The following is a 16,823-nucleotide window of genomic DNA, read 5'->3' as shown; positions in this document are numbered from 1 at the left end:
AGTAATGATAATCATTAACGAAATAGTGGAATAAAGAAAATTGGAGAAAACTGTAGAACTCGGCGCTCTCCTTTTAAATGTCTGGTAATAATATTTAATGTCCATATGCAACAATACAACATCCAAGGCTCGATGGATCTGAATCATTATTCGGATTTAAACCCGAACCATTGTACGTCCAAAGGGATTTAGGTTTGAACCTGCGACCACACAAGCTGAATGCGAGATTATGGGAAAGATAGTACTAGTAAAATAATTTTTTCACTAACTTATATGGTGCATTATCGAAAAACTCAACTAAATAATAACATTTATTAAAGTATTACTGATCTTGAAGCATCTTATTTCAACATGAAGAATCTACTTACAAGTTTTGAACATATAGCAGAACACCTGTAAAACGCACAAAGTTATTTTTTGTTAGAACACGAAGTTTATAACTCAGGGTATAAAGAAAAATAAGAGAACGAGCTTCGGGATATGTTTCTTTACATTAAGGGGAAAAATTCCATATCCAACTTAATAAATAATAGTAAAAACAAATTATTCGCTTACTCTTAAATTTACCGTCTGAAGTTTACTGTACTATTACATGTAATGAACATTTTTGTACTTCTGTTACCTTCCTTAGTACATCTGGATAATTCATACGAAACTCCTTTTACTTCTTAGAATGTCACCTTGTACTTTGTAGTCTACATACTTGAAACATGATGGGATCAAAATTATTGCTATCGTGATACTGCTAATTGCTATCGTGTTCTTTCTACTTAAGCCTCCTTGCAAAGCTCCCCGCCCCCCTCCCTAACCTTCTTTTTTAATTTTAATAGATATCGTAAAGGTAATGGATAATATAAAAAATGTAAAACAAAATCCAGATAGTAATTAACATCTATGACGTCATAAATTACGCACCCGAATTCCTGGTTTATACGAAAAGGTTTCGAAACGGCGATTCGTTTATGAAATAGCCTTTTGTAGATACTACCTGTCTTAATTTCTACATTTTTATATTCCTTATTGTGTTTAGGTTATTCACTAAAATAAAAAAAAAAAAAAGATAATAAAAAAAGTGCGGAGCCTAAACCTAAGCCTAAAAACTCGTTTTGAAAACATTTTTATAATGCTATAATGTACTACTATTTTGCAGAATTTTGCTAACTCTTACAAAACACTTCGTACATAACTAACGGGTTACAACTACAAATCTGCACAAAATGTGCGGAGTCATAAAATAAAACCTATTGTCACAGTCAGCGCCATTTTTGCTATAGTGATATTCTAATATGTGATATTCTATTATGTACTATGTTTTCTTTTTTTCAGATGCGAAGGAACTGTTAAAAAATGACGTCAAAGGAAGAATTCCTCCGTTCACGCATTATTAAATTCTACGAAAAGACTCACGAATTGGGAAAAACATTGTGGAAGCACTTTGTTGCTGAAGGTGTTTCAAAACGAACAATTTATGCGATACTTAAATCCGGAACAATAGAACGAAAGGCAAGAAATTGTTGAAAAGCAGGTATTACGACGAAGAAAGATCACCAAAAACTATAGAAACTTTCTGGGAATAAAGACGGCATTAATCAGTACGACGCAGCAAAAACATTTCATTGTTCACAACAATACATATCTAAAACGTTAAAATCAATGGGAATCAAAGCCTGAAAAAAGAAAAAAAAAAAAAGCTCTATATTATATAGACTCTCAAATAAAAACTGTGAAATCAAATTGCTGTTGGATGGTCCGAAATTGCAAAGGAAAATCGTTTATTTTGGATGATGAAAGTTATTTTAGCCTTTCTAAATCTCAGATGCCCGGAAATGACATTTATTATTCCTCAGACATGCAACACGCTCCTCCTAATATAAAATATGAATGTGTGCAGAAAGTTGAGAGCAGTGATGCTTTACGTATCTGACAAAGGTGTTTCTGAGTCTTATTTCAAGCCTATCGGATTAGCAATCAATCAGGATGTGTACGTGAAGCAATGTCTTCAAAAGATCTTAGTTACCTAAGTAAATATCATTCAGATAATAATTTTAATTCCTGGCCTGAGAAAGCCAGCTGTCATTATGCGAGAAAGGCTCAGGAATCTCTCATGTCACAACACATAACTTTGGGCCCGAAAACAATTATCCAACTAATTTACTCCAGTGTCGCCAAATCGAAGTTTTTTCTTTTCTTTTCTTTTTTTAAGTTTATTTATTTATTTTTATGAGACAAGGTGTAAAAACATAACTGGAAGGCAAAAACTGTTCCGCAGCTTCAAAGAAGAACATGCAAATATTTAAAAGAAATTGACCCAAGTGGCGTCCAAATAGCTTGTGCTTCTATTCCAAAACATTTGCGGGCTGTAGCTGATAACGCACCATTTGCAATGTGTCATAAGCATTTGCTTGTACACTGATGTACATACTGTAAACAAACGCTAAAACGTTTCAATTTGTCGTTTGCTTGTCTTTACGTTATCACCCAGTTATGCAGATTTTTAGTTGTAACCCGTTACACAACTTTTTAACTATCTACTGAATATCCAATACATAGATTTTGCAATTATGTAATAAATATATTTACACAGTTTACTATGCAATTGACCTGAAATGTTATAAAATTTTGAACATACTGATCGGTAATTTCTTTTAATAACAAATTTTAATATTATCTATTGAAGTTTAACCAAATCAGACATTTGTTCCGAAATTTCTCCCTCTCACGACTCTGTGCAATGTGTTTGCTACAAATTGATGAATAGAAGTAATTTCTATTTTGTTTTATCTATGTATAATTTGATCAAGTTTTTGACCTTATAATTTTTTAACTGTGCAAACGAAAAGTGCAATATGGCACTCTGGAAAACTCCCATGCAATTATTTCCATTATGAGAAATTAAAAGAACTGAAAGAGTTACCCACATTTACTGAAGAAGGTAGAACAGATAACCGAAACTGTTTAGTACATTTAATAGTATATCAAACTTTTCACAAAGTAGTTAAAAGAGTAAGTGAGCAATTTATTTTCACAAATTATTACGAGTCAATTTTTGTCCTTAATTAAGGTTATGAAACTACGAATTCAAAGTGAATGCATAATCGTGGTATCCTTTTATTCACAACCTTGAAGTATATAATTTTAATATCTTGGCGTGTAATGAAGATCTCAGACAGCTAAAGGAAGTTAAATCGCCATTAACAGCCAAACAAATGAAAAAATCATGTCAACTGACGTTACGTATCGGAAGAGTTCGCGAATTGCAGTGAGCTATCTCGTGATTTTTACCTTTGGGAATAATTTGGCAATAGTTTAACTGTCGTTAGTGCATCTAATTATTTCTTATTTATTTTAACTGTCATTAATGCGCCAAACTATGTTGGGTTATCTTTTCATCCAAACTTTAAAGTCTAATCCTAGCGTCCTCGACCTAAGTTGGTTAATGATTCTCCATCGTTCCATTTAGCGTAATTAAATCACCTTCCGAAGTTCGTCCCCTATTTCTTCACACCACAATATACAATACAAGAAACAATTACACAAAATCCTAAGAGGTTAGAAAGCAGACAAAACAAACAAATAAGCATTATGCGATTTTGATGTCTTTTACAACTAAAGTCAATACAGAAGTGTGTGATCTCCTGTAAGAATGTAATTATATATACCGGGTGTATCAAAAGTTCACGAGCATAGGTCAAATTCGTTAGATACAAAAAAAATGAACAGAGAATAGTTATTGAAAATTAATAGTTTTCAGAATATGGTGGAATTTTTAGAATCGCGCCAGCTGTTAAATGAAAAAGAAAAATTTTCAATTTACCAGTACTGTTCGAACAGAGCGTAAGGATACGCAAGTGACACGGGAAACGTGCATATTGTTGTGTGAGTGAACTTAAAACACCTCCAATTTGTTTCCCAACAATGCTGTACTATTGGTAAAAAACAAACTAATAATAATAATAATAATAATAATAATAATAATAATAATAATAATAATAATAATAATAATAATAATAATAATAATAATAATAATAATAATAGTGATGATGGTAGTGGTGGTGGCAGCGTTGAAAGGTATTTCGTACACTTCGCTATATTACTTTCCGACAAAGGTAAGAAACAAAGGGCAAAACTAAATTCCGTCATAGTGTCCTTGAACTCAGAGAATACAATTAAGGTTAAATGAAATCTTTAAGTTTTACGTCCCACGTTTGTGCCGGCTAGGCATAAGTAGACGGTGATGATGAGAAATAAATGAAATGGTGTAATGAGGAAAGTGGAAGGTAAACCCCGAGAAAACCCACGCACACGGTGTTTGTCCACCACAACAATTAAAGTTAAGTACCACGGAAATATTGAAGGAGAAATCCTGTAAATATGGTAAGAAAGTTTCTCAGAACGGAACGATATTATAGCTTAAAGATAATATAGGACGTACATTTAAATGCCTAAAAAATCGCTATTAAACATTCTAAACTGTAGACAGCGACCAATTGTTTGAATGAGCCACCGCAGTCTTCCATCTCTAGTTCTTCGTCGTCTATCAGTCGGAGGGAATTTCACTCTGTGGAGTTGTCAGCAACTTAACTTTTTCGTTTCCAATCTACGCTGACGAAGACGACGATAGGTCGTTGAAATGGTTTATCGCTGTTTACAGTATTACAAAATGTTATATGAAGATTTTATATCATATAACAACTTGTACAAGCTAGGAATCCTCATAATACAGATAGATAAGACCTTTACAAATCTTGGAAAGAGTCACTGACTGTATGAAGAAAAACTAGTTTTAAATCGGTGACGCTTATAATAATATGTACTTTATTACTTTGTATCAAACTTAAAACACTGAAATGTAAAATAAATATGCACATATAACATTATATTCATTACAAATATAATTAAGAATTGGATTATTAAAATGAGTATAATGTTACACAGTTTCATTCTGATTTATTGTTGTTTCGTAACAGTGATATAGTGTTTTCCATAGTAACCACAAAAAAGGCATAATCTGACGGAATAATAACGTATTTTAAAGGCGACATGCAGCGAAAGGAAATTAACTTACAAATGTAAGTACAAGGAACACATAGTATAGTGTAATGACTGCGAAGCAATCTTTGAAACATTTATTGTTACAAAGTAGAACTGCAATCGTAGTAAATTTGTACTGTATATTGTATTTACACTGTACTGTGACAGTTATCTCATTATACGCACAAATAAGGCATTTGACTGAATTTTCTTTAAATTGCATTTTTTAAGACGGAAAACTTTTAATAAGTTCCATGAAATTAGGTTCTTGATGTACACTGAAAAGTGGTTATACTTTTGGACATGCTAGTTCTTGTTTAGAAATACGTCTTAATCACATTGTGATGCCACAACTTCTTTACGACGCACTTCTCAGCTGTAATTTCAACTCAAAAATCTTTCTAGTATTTTGTAGTACATATATGTAGTACATGCGAGGGACATACTTAAAGCTTCGCATTTTATTAAGAAATCTCTCTGGCAGACGGGAAAGGTTGTAAATCCATATAATTACATCCCTTAAAACTCACTGCGTGTAGATGGCAGGCGTACATGAGGAAGAAAAAATGGCACGAAATTAGGACAATTGCATTGGAGACGTAGTTCCCGGACACAGTCGTTACACATCAATTCTTCAAAAAGGCACTAGAAAGGTCAATAAGTGATGGTGGAAATGCATCACCTTGAGAGCTGAATATAGAAGACTAAATGTTTACACCAAATAAGTACTTTGATTCCTGAACACTAAGGTACGAAACATTGCGACCAATCTTCACACTCCTAAGTATTACCACACAAAGTTATTCTTTTTATCATTGTGAGTCTTCACTCAATGTTTACTAGAATATGCGTCGATCTTGTTTAAACTTACGATTAATAAGAGAAACTATGATTATACACGAGGAAGAAGAGGAGGAATTGTGATGCTGGAGTTGGATACGATTATCTAACAATATTTCGTGGACTGAAGTATTAAATACATTCTGATATATTTTCCGATAAAGTAGCACTTAAGTTTTAGGAAGAATAGCGGATATAATTACCATATAAGATACTTACAAGATGAAGTGTAGGAACATTATTTTCAAAGTACTATCCATAGTTACGTACTTGCTGTCAATATTCACCAAAAGTGAGTGACAAAGAGCAGATTATTCTTGAGATCAGTATCGATAAGTTTTTTTGTTTTTTTTTTAATTTTTTTAAATTTTATTTATTTATTATTATTATTATTTTTCAACATCACATGTATATTTTGGAAGGAAACCAGGACATTCGTAGTCTCAAATTCCTGGGAGGGAAAAGTCATGTAAATCTGGAAAAAGACTGGGAGCCCTTGTCACAGTTAATATTGTTTTCTTCTTTCTTTTGAATGAAAGAATCAACAGATCAGCTTATTCGTTACATGACTCTTAAAGGAAGCTCAGCAGTGAAAATTGCTGAAATCCATCGTTGCATGTCGAAATGTAGTAGCCTAGTTCATCATCTGATGTAACCATATTGACGAGAAGCAATTCCATCTGCAAAGCGCCTGTCACCGACTACAATTAATTCATACTCCACCCCCCACCCTAAGATGATGCTATCTGCCACAAATCCCATATCGATTACATGATCTAGAACAGAAGAGTGGGGAATCTGCGACCTTACGGTTACATGCGACCTTTAGTCATAAGGTGAGGCCTCCTGGGCCTTTTGTGAAAAATGTTAAATGATCATCATTTAGCACTTTTTACAACAGGCGCAGGAGGCCACAGTTTATGACTCTAAAGGTCGCATGTAGCCTCAACGCCTCAGGTTCCCCACCCCTGATCAAGAGGATCCGGCTCATGTACATTTAGCATCACTTTGTATACTTTTTTACTTTATTGCAACACTCAAAACACATTACTTATTCAACAAGACACAAATTTATTTCAAAACCTCTGTACTTATCAACCATTCAGTTCCACATTTCAGCTATAGTCGTCACCCTTGTTCAAGAAAGACTGAGGTTAAAAAGTGGATATAAAGATTGAACTTGGAAATAAAAAGAAAAATCAATTCACATATTTCTTAAGCTCAAACATTTCATCATCTTAACAAGGACGATGGACACAGATAAAATACAGAATTTAATAATTGAGAATCACACAGAACTTTGAGTTAAGTTTGTGGCTAAGATTTTGCATCCTCGCTGCGTATATTTAAGAGTTAACATTCGATAAAATCACTCCAATTTTAATTACTATACGCAAATTAATCAAAACTTAGTATGAAAAAAGCTGTTTACTGCGTTCTTAAACAACCAAGTACTTAAAAATCTTCGTTAATAACACTGGAAAAATTTACGCATCAGAAAACACTATCCATAACATGCACAAACAGCCAAAGTATTATTCCCTTAGCAATTGTTATTCATGCCGTTATCTGAAAAAAATAATATCATTATCAAATCGATTATATCTACATATATATTAAATATCATAACACGAAAAAATATCTACCAATAATATAACAATAATATTAAAATGCAAAGATAATGGGAAAGGCAAAAAGTCATATGAACATAACCGAAACGATAGATGCAGGTAAGTATTACTAGAATTTTTCTCATTTCTCAAAAAAAAGAGTAACGTAGTAGAATTTTTATGTTTCCATTTACCATCATTACGAAAGAAATTAAACTTCATACTTCCCATTATCCTTGTAATGATCTTATATAACATGCATCCATTATATACATAATCTACATTCAAAAAGAAAAAGGATACGATCTGTTCCTGGGAATAAGGTACGGGAAGTGAGAAGTTCTGCCATTATGCAGCCAACCGACCAGATATCCACTAGCAAAGAAAACAAAAATACCACCATTAAATTACACTTCACGCTACAATTACAACACATTCAACAGTAATATACAGATGTAAAAAGTTGATTCATAAGCCTGCATCACTGGTCTCAACCGCAGCTCTTACCATTAATTTTGTGATCTGCTAACGACCGCAATGAGTGAAAATTGTCTGTGGGTAGCACTATACAAGGTAAATGTTGACATGCTAGTGAAGGGACAACAATCAGTCTTCCCACTGAAAGGATCAACGATAATTTTTTATGTGTTGAGGAACTCCCATCAATTCACAACAATGTTGTTGGTGGCAGGTTTTTGCTATTAAGACAAACTTCCACTATAGACTTCAGCCAAATATAAGGGAAATATAAGGAACTGCGTATTCTCTAGCAATTTCTTCATTGTATGATACGATGAAATGTTGAATTCCACCAAAAAAAAGTTTCCAATCAAACTGGATTGAACAATTATTGCATAATGTAGTCCGTGAAACCAGCATCCCTTTAAAATCTGCGGATGCTGCAACGATGAAATGAAAGTTTTGAGTGTTTGGAGAAAGCAGTCGCAAAACGTCGTCCGCGCACAATGCTTGATTTGTGGGAAGTGCTACTCTTAATTCTAACAGATTAATCTTCAACAAAAACTTTCTCCAATGAAAACTTGTGATTGCCTATTGTCTAAAGTCAGGACTATTTTGTAAAGTTACGGCCATCATACCCGGGAACCGAAATACAGCTTCATGCCTCAGACAGCACCCCAGTCTCGACTAGGCTCCGGATTTTCATCTCCATACATGTTGATTGGACTTCTGTAGCTACACATACAGGTATCTTTTATAACAATGTGCAGTGACAACAGGTATCACATGTGAAATAACGTATAGTTATAATAATACCAATAAGTGACTCAATATGGCTAAAGCAGTGTGGACCCCAAATTTCTTATAAATTATGATTTCTTAAGGAAACCTGTAGTTCATTACCAATAAACAAAAGCATGCTCTTACATACTATCCCCTGTAAACCAATCCAGTGCGGATTGTTACACTCTCCTTGCTCCAAGTTCTGATTTCACATCTTCTACTCCACAGGTTTCTGTGCTAAAAAAAATTCACCTAGATCCGTATACACCCTACGCGAATTTCTAATACACGCAACACCCTCTGCTCACCCTAAGCGTATAGATCGACAATTTGTATAATACAATTATACACGCTGTGAGATTTTCTCAATTCACCCCTTTGATCGTCTCATTTCACTCCGAAAATTATCTTCAAGTGTGTTCTCGAATTCCAAGTGTGTTCAGGTTCATGTTCACCCCGTTGTGTTAACAAACATCGTTGTTTTAGAAGATTGAAATACAGGAAAAGAGTTTATATTACATCTCCCTCTAAGTAATTTCAAGTAATTTCCCTTGGCATCTACACCTCAAACATTCGTTCACTTGTTCGACACACAGCTTTATACACTTTTCGAAACTTTCTTCAGCTGCCTTGTCCAGTTAGCAGTAAAAGCATGACCTTCACGAGAATGAAGTTATCCAAGCCCTTGTAACCATATGAATTCTCAAAATCATGTTAATGCTTAATGTTTCAGTGATTTTTAAAGCAAAGATGTAATCTCGTTTCCGTACACTGATCAATTACAAACATTTTGAACTCTGACAGTCATTCATCATTGTTTAGTTGGAGAGGAAATAATGAAATGATGTCAGCTGTATTGAAAAGCCATGGATGTTATCATATTACGAAGTTATTACGTATTTCCCTATCACAACAATATTTCATATGGTGATCCAATTTTCTGGAGAACCTTTCGGAACTACTTCACATATCTACTTCTACTGTTTTATACCATACGTTCATAGGCACTTGTTTAAATAATTAAAAATCATTGATCAGAAACCTCTACTAAGTACTCACCATTCACAACATAATATTTACACACCTGTTTGATTATAATGCATCCAATTGAGCATAATTTCTGGTGCTCTATACCATCTAGTCGCTACATAGCCTGTCATTTCATTTTCAGTTGGTCTAGCAAGTCCAAAATCTAGGATCTTCAGTTCACAGTCTTCATTAACGGCTATATTGGAAGGTTTCAAATCCTGTGAAACAAAGACCACAATATTACTATAATAAAGAGAGGAGAAAATGTGATTTTATATGCTCTAGTATTCTACTGTGCACCAGTATACTTAATAAAAAATAGTAAAAAAAAAAAAAAAAAAAAAAAAAATTACGCAACTGAAAAATTAAAAGGTAAACTGTGCGTCTTTCCTAAAGTAGGAAGAGAAAAATTAAAGGACAAAGTACAATTATTTCAATAACTTTGCACAAGTTTTCGAGTGGTGTTATAATTAATACGGTGGCTGCAAAATCCAGTTCCTGTGATAAGTAATGAAGAAAACTTCTCACATTTACATTTATAAGTTTTACCACTAATTTTATTATTCTCTTTTATATTTCCTACGTTAGCTATTTATTGATTACATCTTTTATATACAATAATTAACATATGTCTTCATAAATTCAAAACCAGCTTAAAAAAAGCAAAGCAATCCCAATATTAATACACAAATTCAGATGCGGCTCTTATGGGAATCTTTTCTGTAAAAATTTAGTACTAATTCTTGTATACAGCTTTCTGAACATGTATGAAGCTTTTTTCCCTTAGGTCTTCACTACAAGCTAAAAAAAAACAAAGATTACCTAATGAACATATTCTTGTATACAGCTTTCTGAAGCTGTATAAAATTTTCTTCCCTTAGGTCTTCACTACATGCTAGGGGAAGAAAGCTTAACTAATATACTATTTCTTGTATACAGCTTTCTAAAGCTGTATGAAGCTTTCTTTCCTTGGGCCTTCACTTATCCAATACACTAATTCTTGTACTATGCTTTCTGAAGCTGCATGAAGCTTTTCTCCCTTAGGTCTTCACGCTAAGAGAAGAAAGCTTAACTAATATACTAATTCTTGTATACAGCTTTCTAAAGCTTTCTAAAGCTGTATGAAGCCTTCTTTCCTTGGGTCTTCACTTATTCAATATACTAATTCTTGTACTATGCTTTCTGAAGCTGCATGAAGCTTTTCTCCCTTAGGTCTTCACGCTAAGAGAAGAAAGCTTATCTAATATACTATTTCTTATATACAACTTTCTGCTGAAGACGTACGAAGCTTTTTTCCCTTAGGTCTTCACTACATGCTAAGGGAAGAAAGCCTAACTAATGTACTATTTCTTGTATACAGCTTTCTAAAGCTGTGTGAAGCTTTCTTTCCTTGGGTCTTCACTAGATGCTAAGGGAAGAAAGCTTATCCAATATACTAATTCTTGTACTCTGCTTTCTGAAGCTGCATGAAGCTTTTCTCCCTTAGGTCTTTACTACAAGCTAAGCGAAGAACGCTTATCTAATATACTAATTCAAGTACACAGTTTTCTGAAGGTGTATGAAGCTTTCTTCCCTTAGCTCTTCACTACAAGCTAAGGGAAGAAAGCTTAACTAATGTACTGATTCTTGTACTCTGCTTTCTGAAGCTGCATGAAGCTTTTCTCCCTTAGGTCTTCACTGCAAGCTAAGCGAAGAAATCTTATCTAATACACTAATTCAAGTATACAGCTTTCTAAAGGTGTATGAAGCTTTCTTCCCTTAGGTCTTCACGACAAGCTACGGAAAGAAAGCTAATCTAATATACTAATTCTAGTACTCTGCTTTCTGAAGCTGTATGAAAGTATTTTCCCTTGGGTCTTTACTACATGCTAAGGTAAAAAAGCTTATGTAATGTACTATTTCTTGTATACAGCTTTCTTTCTTTAGCCTATAGCTATAAAATTTACATTTTTGACCGATGTGTGTTCCCTCAAGAACCATCACTACATAAACTATACAGTTTTAATGTAAAACATTGGTTTTGATTTAAACTACTCGCTGAGCAAAACAATACAGTTATTGTAAAAAAAAAAAAAAAAAAAAAAAAAAAAATCTTAACGTGCGACAATTTCGCCAACTATCCATTTGGCTTCATTAGACGCTATCAATGCACAGTAGTGACAGATTCAATATAAGAGAACGAAAAAAAATTCTTATTTCTGATATATAAGATCCAGTGCAGTAAATTTGATATGTGCTATACTGACGAAGGGGAGAGAGAGATTAAAACAATATGAGTTGAAGAGAAACAGAAATGCAGTCTACAAGCACATATAAGAGACACGGGACATTCAATTAATTGGAATGGAGTGAAAGTGTTGGGCCAAGAAGAGAAAGTTAGTCAGGAAATAGAAGGAAGCAAGATTTATTGGAATAGAAGGCGACAGAGTTAGGAACTGGAATTCAGGACTTAAAATTGATAAGCAGTGGGGTAAATTACTAAGGAGCCTTAAACATTAAATAAGTTAATTGTAGAAGTTTCTCTTTGTAACTTTAGCACTTATTTATTTATTTATTTAGTGTTCGTATTTAATAGTTATTTGTAAGATTATTTTGTAAATTATATTACATTTAGTTACAGGATATGAATGTATATGGTACAAAGAGGGAGGTAAGGGAATTAGTGATTTTTGTTTCTGATTTACTTTTGGGTTTCTGGTGAAAGGGGACTAACTGTAGTAGCTTACGGTAGCCAATTAGGAGTCAGTTTTTTTTAAGCTGTCTTTTATATTAAATCTGTCACTACTTGTGTATTCATAGTGTCTGATGAAGCCTAAGTGGATAGTTGGCGAAACTGTTACTATTTTTTTAAACAATAAACGTATTGCTTTGCTCAGCGAGTAGTTTAAATCAGATTTAAATCTGTTAAAAGCAAAGCTTGTACAATGGAGAATAAAGCATTTGCACGTATAGAGCCACAATAGGTAGCAGCAGATAAGGCGCCTACCTACGAACTAGGTGGCCCCGTTTCGATCTTAAATCGAGACAAGATTTGTTCTCGTTTTACTCTCGTCGAGAGGAAAAATTGAAATGTAATTTCTAGTTTTACGTCCCACCATTATGTCTTTTACGTTAAGGCAGACGGATGATTAATTAAAGTAAATGATGATGAGCATGGTAACTGGTGGGATGAGCATGTGGGGGGAAACCGGAGAATCCCGAAAAAATCCACAAACGTGATGTTGTCTACCATAAACTCATATGGCCTGCATAGATTCATTGACCCTTTACACAAGAGGTGAGAACTATAGTACCAAGCTACCGTAGCCTCTATCGCTTAGTTCACGTAACTTCTGTTAAAAGGGTATCAGGAAAAATCGGGGAGGATGCATGAACAACGGTGGCCGGAAGTATGATGCTAGCCAGATGACCTCTCTGTGCAGAGATCTTCGAAAATATGAAGCCTTACTTTCACACCGCAACTGTCACCCACGGCCACTTCAACTGTCCCGAAACGAGTGGGAGACGCTACCATTACTTTTAACCCTTTTAAAAACGTAAATCCACACGTATAGGTACTGTCATTCTAGTGATACAAGTATTCACATGTTTTAATTACACTGTAAGTGGGGGGTTATGCAACTCCTCTTACAATTAAGGTTCCGGGTTATCATTCACATATGGAGTGGAGACACCCTTTCTCTCTCTCATCTTCCTTCTATCAAAAGATAATTTCTACTTACATAACTTTTTTTATTTATTTGTTTGTTTGTTTGTTCGAAAACCTTCTACATCTCCATTGGGTACATTTTGTGCAGGTACCTGACCTTGGGCTCTATAATGGATGCCCAGATTCCTAAGCAATGTATTTTTACGGGGAAAGTAAAAGTGTACCAATATGAGTTTCCTCTATTTTATCTTTCCATTAATTATGCACAACATTCTGGGTTCAAAAATTATTGTTATTTTTTTTATCTTCATACATATTACCCATATTTCAGTAATTAAAAAAAAAAAAAAAAGTATTCAGGCAAGGGAATATGTTATTTTTTAAGTATGATTCATGGAGGTCCCCCAAATAAGTTGCCGGACAAATGCATACAGCCACTTTGAAATTCATTGATGCAGAACCATGAATCTAACAGAAGTTAATTAGGATAGAAGCAGCAGCTTCTTAAGTGAAAGCATAAATTAAAAAAAAAAAAAAAAAAAAAGTTAATTTTAAAATGGTTAATAATGGTTTCAGAACAGCACAAAATTGCCCCCAAAAAAAGGGGGAAGAGTATTTACTCCTATTAATAAAAATATACTAATTCAATAAAAAGTAGATTTTGTGAACGTTAGTATAATTTTATTCTACTTACCCTGTGAATTATTCCAGCGGAATGAATATATTTTAATCCTCTAAGTATTTGATACACAAGAAACTGAACATGATCGTCTGTAAGTTTTTGTGTCCTCACAATATTATTTAAATCGGCACCCATTAAATGCGTTACCATATATCTGAAAAAGAAAAGACGTTTTATTTACTAATGCAAGCACATCATCTCATCGATTTACTTAATTCTGGGCTAGTCTATGACAATAAAAAAAAGAATCAAATTTTATAAAATGGAAACGTAAGTTACATATTCCAATTGTGTTTTATTTAAATCAAACCGAAGAGTCATTGTCATGAATCAGAATTCCAGATCGTAACATTTCTCTACGCCGGTTTTGGATGGCACGTCGCAGATAAAACAGGGTTTGGCAATACATATCTGCTACGATATCAGCCGCATTGTTCTCTTGCGTTGAGAAATTGGATCACAGACCTTATGTCGCCCGTGCTGTTGAGACAACTCAAAATTTCCGATCGAAATTTTTTAACCAACCCTCATACAGTCCCGACCTTGCTTCTAATGATTCATTTTTTTAATGTATTTTGTTCCTTTACTTGAAAAAGTGGCTTGCTTTGCAAACTTTCAATGACAATGACAGGCTTTCCAATGCTAATGAAAGAAAAAAAAGGAAATCACGACGAAAAATATAGGAGGTTTTATAAAGCTGTGAAAAAGGAACATTTCAATTATCCAATAGGTAGAAATAAATTAAAAAAAAAAAAATCACATGGAAATTACACCAATTGTTATATGAACATACATTCCACTCTAAATATAACTAAATGAGTAATTATCTCGTTTGCAAAGTTTTATACGAGTTTCTTAGTGTTTTCGTACGCAGCTCAACAGTACTAAGCATCGACTATAATGAAAGTGTAAAAACAATCTGCATCAAAAAATCCCACGACAATATTTTACTCCATCAGGAAACGTATTAGAAACTGTGTGCAAAGTACAAGATCCAGAAGCTTTGGTAACCTTTGATCTTGGCACCAATCATTTAACATTTTCGCAATAGCTTGAAAAAGATCTGAAGATGTAGCGTGTCCCAAATATGCACCGTTCAGGTAAAGAGTAACAACACATTTGGTTGAAGAAGAAAAATATCGAATGTGAATATCAAACTGTTTACCAGTTGCTGCGTTTGTTGTTACATCTACAGCAAGACTAAAGAAGTGACAAGAAGTTTTAACATCATACAACAATTTTTCTCGTAAATAGGGGCCAAGTCCATGCGATATTAAGTATGAAAACAGTCTTACGAAGCTGAAAATCGTTAGCAATTAAACTGTCTGGGAACATGTTGCAAAACAAAGCACTGATCTCTTCTCAAGAATTACAGCTGTAACCCGATGCAGCAACTTTAGCAGCCCACAAGGTCTCAGCGATAACGAGTTTGTCAATATAGGTTTTGTTCCAGTGATTGTAAGATACATGACTGTTCAATGACACTCGTCCATTGTGAATTATAAATGTATATTGTTGTGCACGTGTTTTGAGTTTTTAATGTGAGTCTTTGTAGACTATGCTGTACAAGAGCACTCTTTGCACGATTAACCACTGAAAAGTATTTATTACACCACATACACTTTGCTTCCGATAAGGTGTGGGTGGTTAGAGTGCTTTTTGTCTCGGAAGGCCCCTCAAACACCCACACCTTATTTTTTTATGTTACTGTCACAAGTGGAAGTAGCAATGCTACAAAAATATAGGATTTGTTAAAATGTAGGAAATATAGGAGTTTATACGAAGAGACGTAAACATATAGGAAAAATAGGAAATATAGGAGCATTGGAAAGTCTGCATTAAGTTCTCAAGAAATCAGTTATTGACTGACTGAAGACTCAGGCGACAAATTTCTACACAGAGAGACTTGGAAAGTTTGTGCCACTCTACTAAAAATCTTGGAGCATTAATGTGGCTACAAAGAAATGTAGTCAAGGTATGTACGAGGGTCATTTAACTCGAACTGGCAACACTGCTACGATTGGAGTGTCGTGTGGGCAGGAGACAAATGACGAATGTAGTGTGTTCCGTACATGTGTACGAGTCAGTTCAACGCTGCTGCGGTCCCACCAATATTACGGTGTGTATGACGAGTAGACATTGTTAAAGTGATTGTTGTGTGAAATACCGCCCTAACGCAAAGTTCACGCGTGCAGAACAGCGTATGTTATCAAATTCCAGGTAGCACGAGGGCGAAATGCTAGGACGATTCACAGAAGATTAGTAGAGGCCTGTTGTGAAGCTGCTCTATCGTATCGGACAGTGGCGAGATGGGTTGCAGCATTTCAGGCGGGACGACAGTCAACAGATAAAATGCATGGTGGAAGGTACATGCGAACGGCTACGGACGAAATTCATCTTGCAAAACTACGGACACTGCTTGACGGTGATCGGCGCTGTACTTGTAGTGAATTGGCGCAGGAGATGAACATTTCTTCCGGATCAGTGTTCCGCATGCTAACACAAGATCTTGGCATGCGGAAAATTGCAGCCAGATGGGTACACCATACTCTGACCAAGGTTCAAAAGTGGCATAGATGGGAATGTGTGCGCCTACACCTTCAATGTCATAATGGTGACTTTTTGACCGCATTATAGCAAGTGACGAAACGTGGGGAAGATCCTACGAGCCTGAACTGAAACCCAGTCGAGTGAATGTCGCCACCCTAAATATCCGCGACCAAAAAAGCTTAGGTAAGAG

At 34.6% G+C, this 16,823-nt stretch overlaps 1 protein-coding gene across 3 annotated transcripts in view; it reads right to left on the bottom strand.

Annotated features, from left to right (window-relative positions):
- The window catches only part of LOC145673427 (mitogen-activated protein kinase p38b-like), a 95,363-nt gene that overhangs the window by 49,238 nt on the left and 29,302 nt on the right, over positions 1–16,823 (bottom strand). For all 3 annotated transcript variants that reach the window (XR_014128768.1, XM_081743123.1, XM_081743122.1), the window contains exons 4-6: positions 14,096–14,237; positions 9,808–9,970; positions 7,785–7,856 (exon numbers count right to left, since the gene is read on the bottom strand). Coding sequence is in view for 2 of the 3 variants with exons in the window: in XM_081743123.1 (XP_081599249.1) it covers positions 7,785–7,856; positions 9,808–9,970; positions 14,096–14,237 (377 nt within the window). In the remaining variant the exon portion in view is untranslated. The remainder of the gene's footprint in view (positions 1–7,784; positions 7,857–9,807; positions 9,971–14,095; positions 14,238–16,823) is intronic.

This window comes from Thermobia domestica, chromosome 16 (genome assembly GCF_964235325.1).
Source record: "Thermobia domestica chromosome 16, izTheDome1.hap1.1, whole genome shotgun sequence".
Taxonomy (NCBI): domain Eukaryota; kingdom Metazoa; phylum Arthropoda; class Insecta; order Zygentoma; family Lepismatidae; genus Thermobia; species Thermobia domestica.
This window is presented reverse-complemented; position numbering and strand designations above follow the sequence as displayed.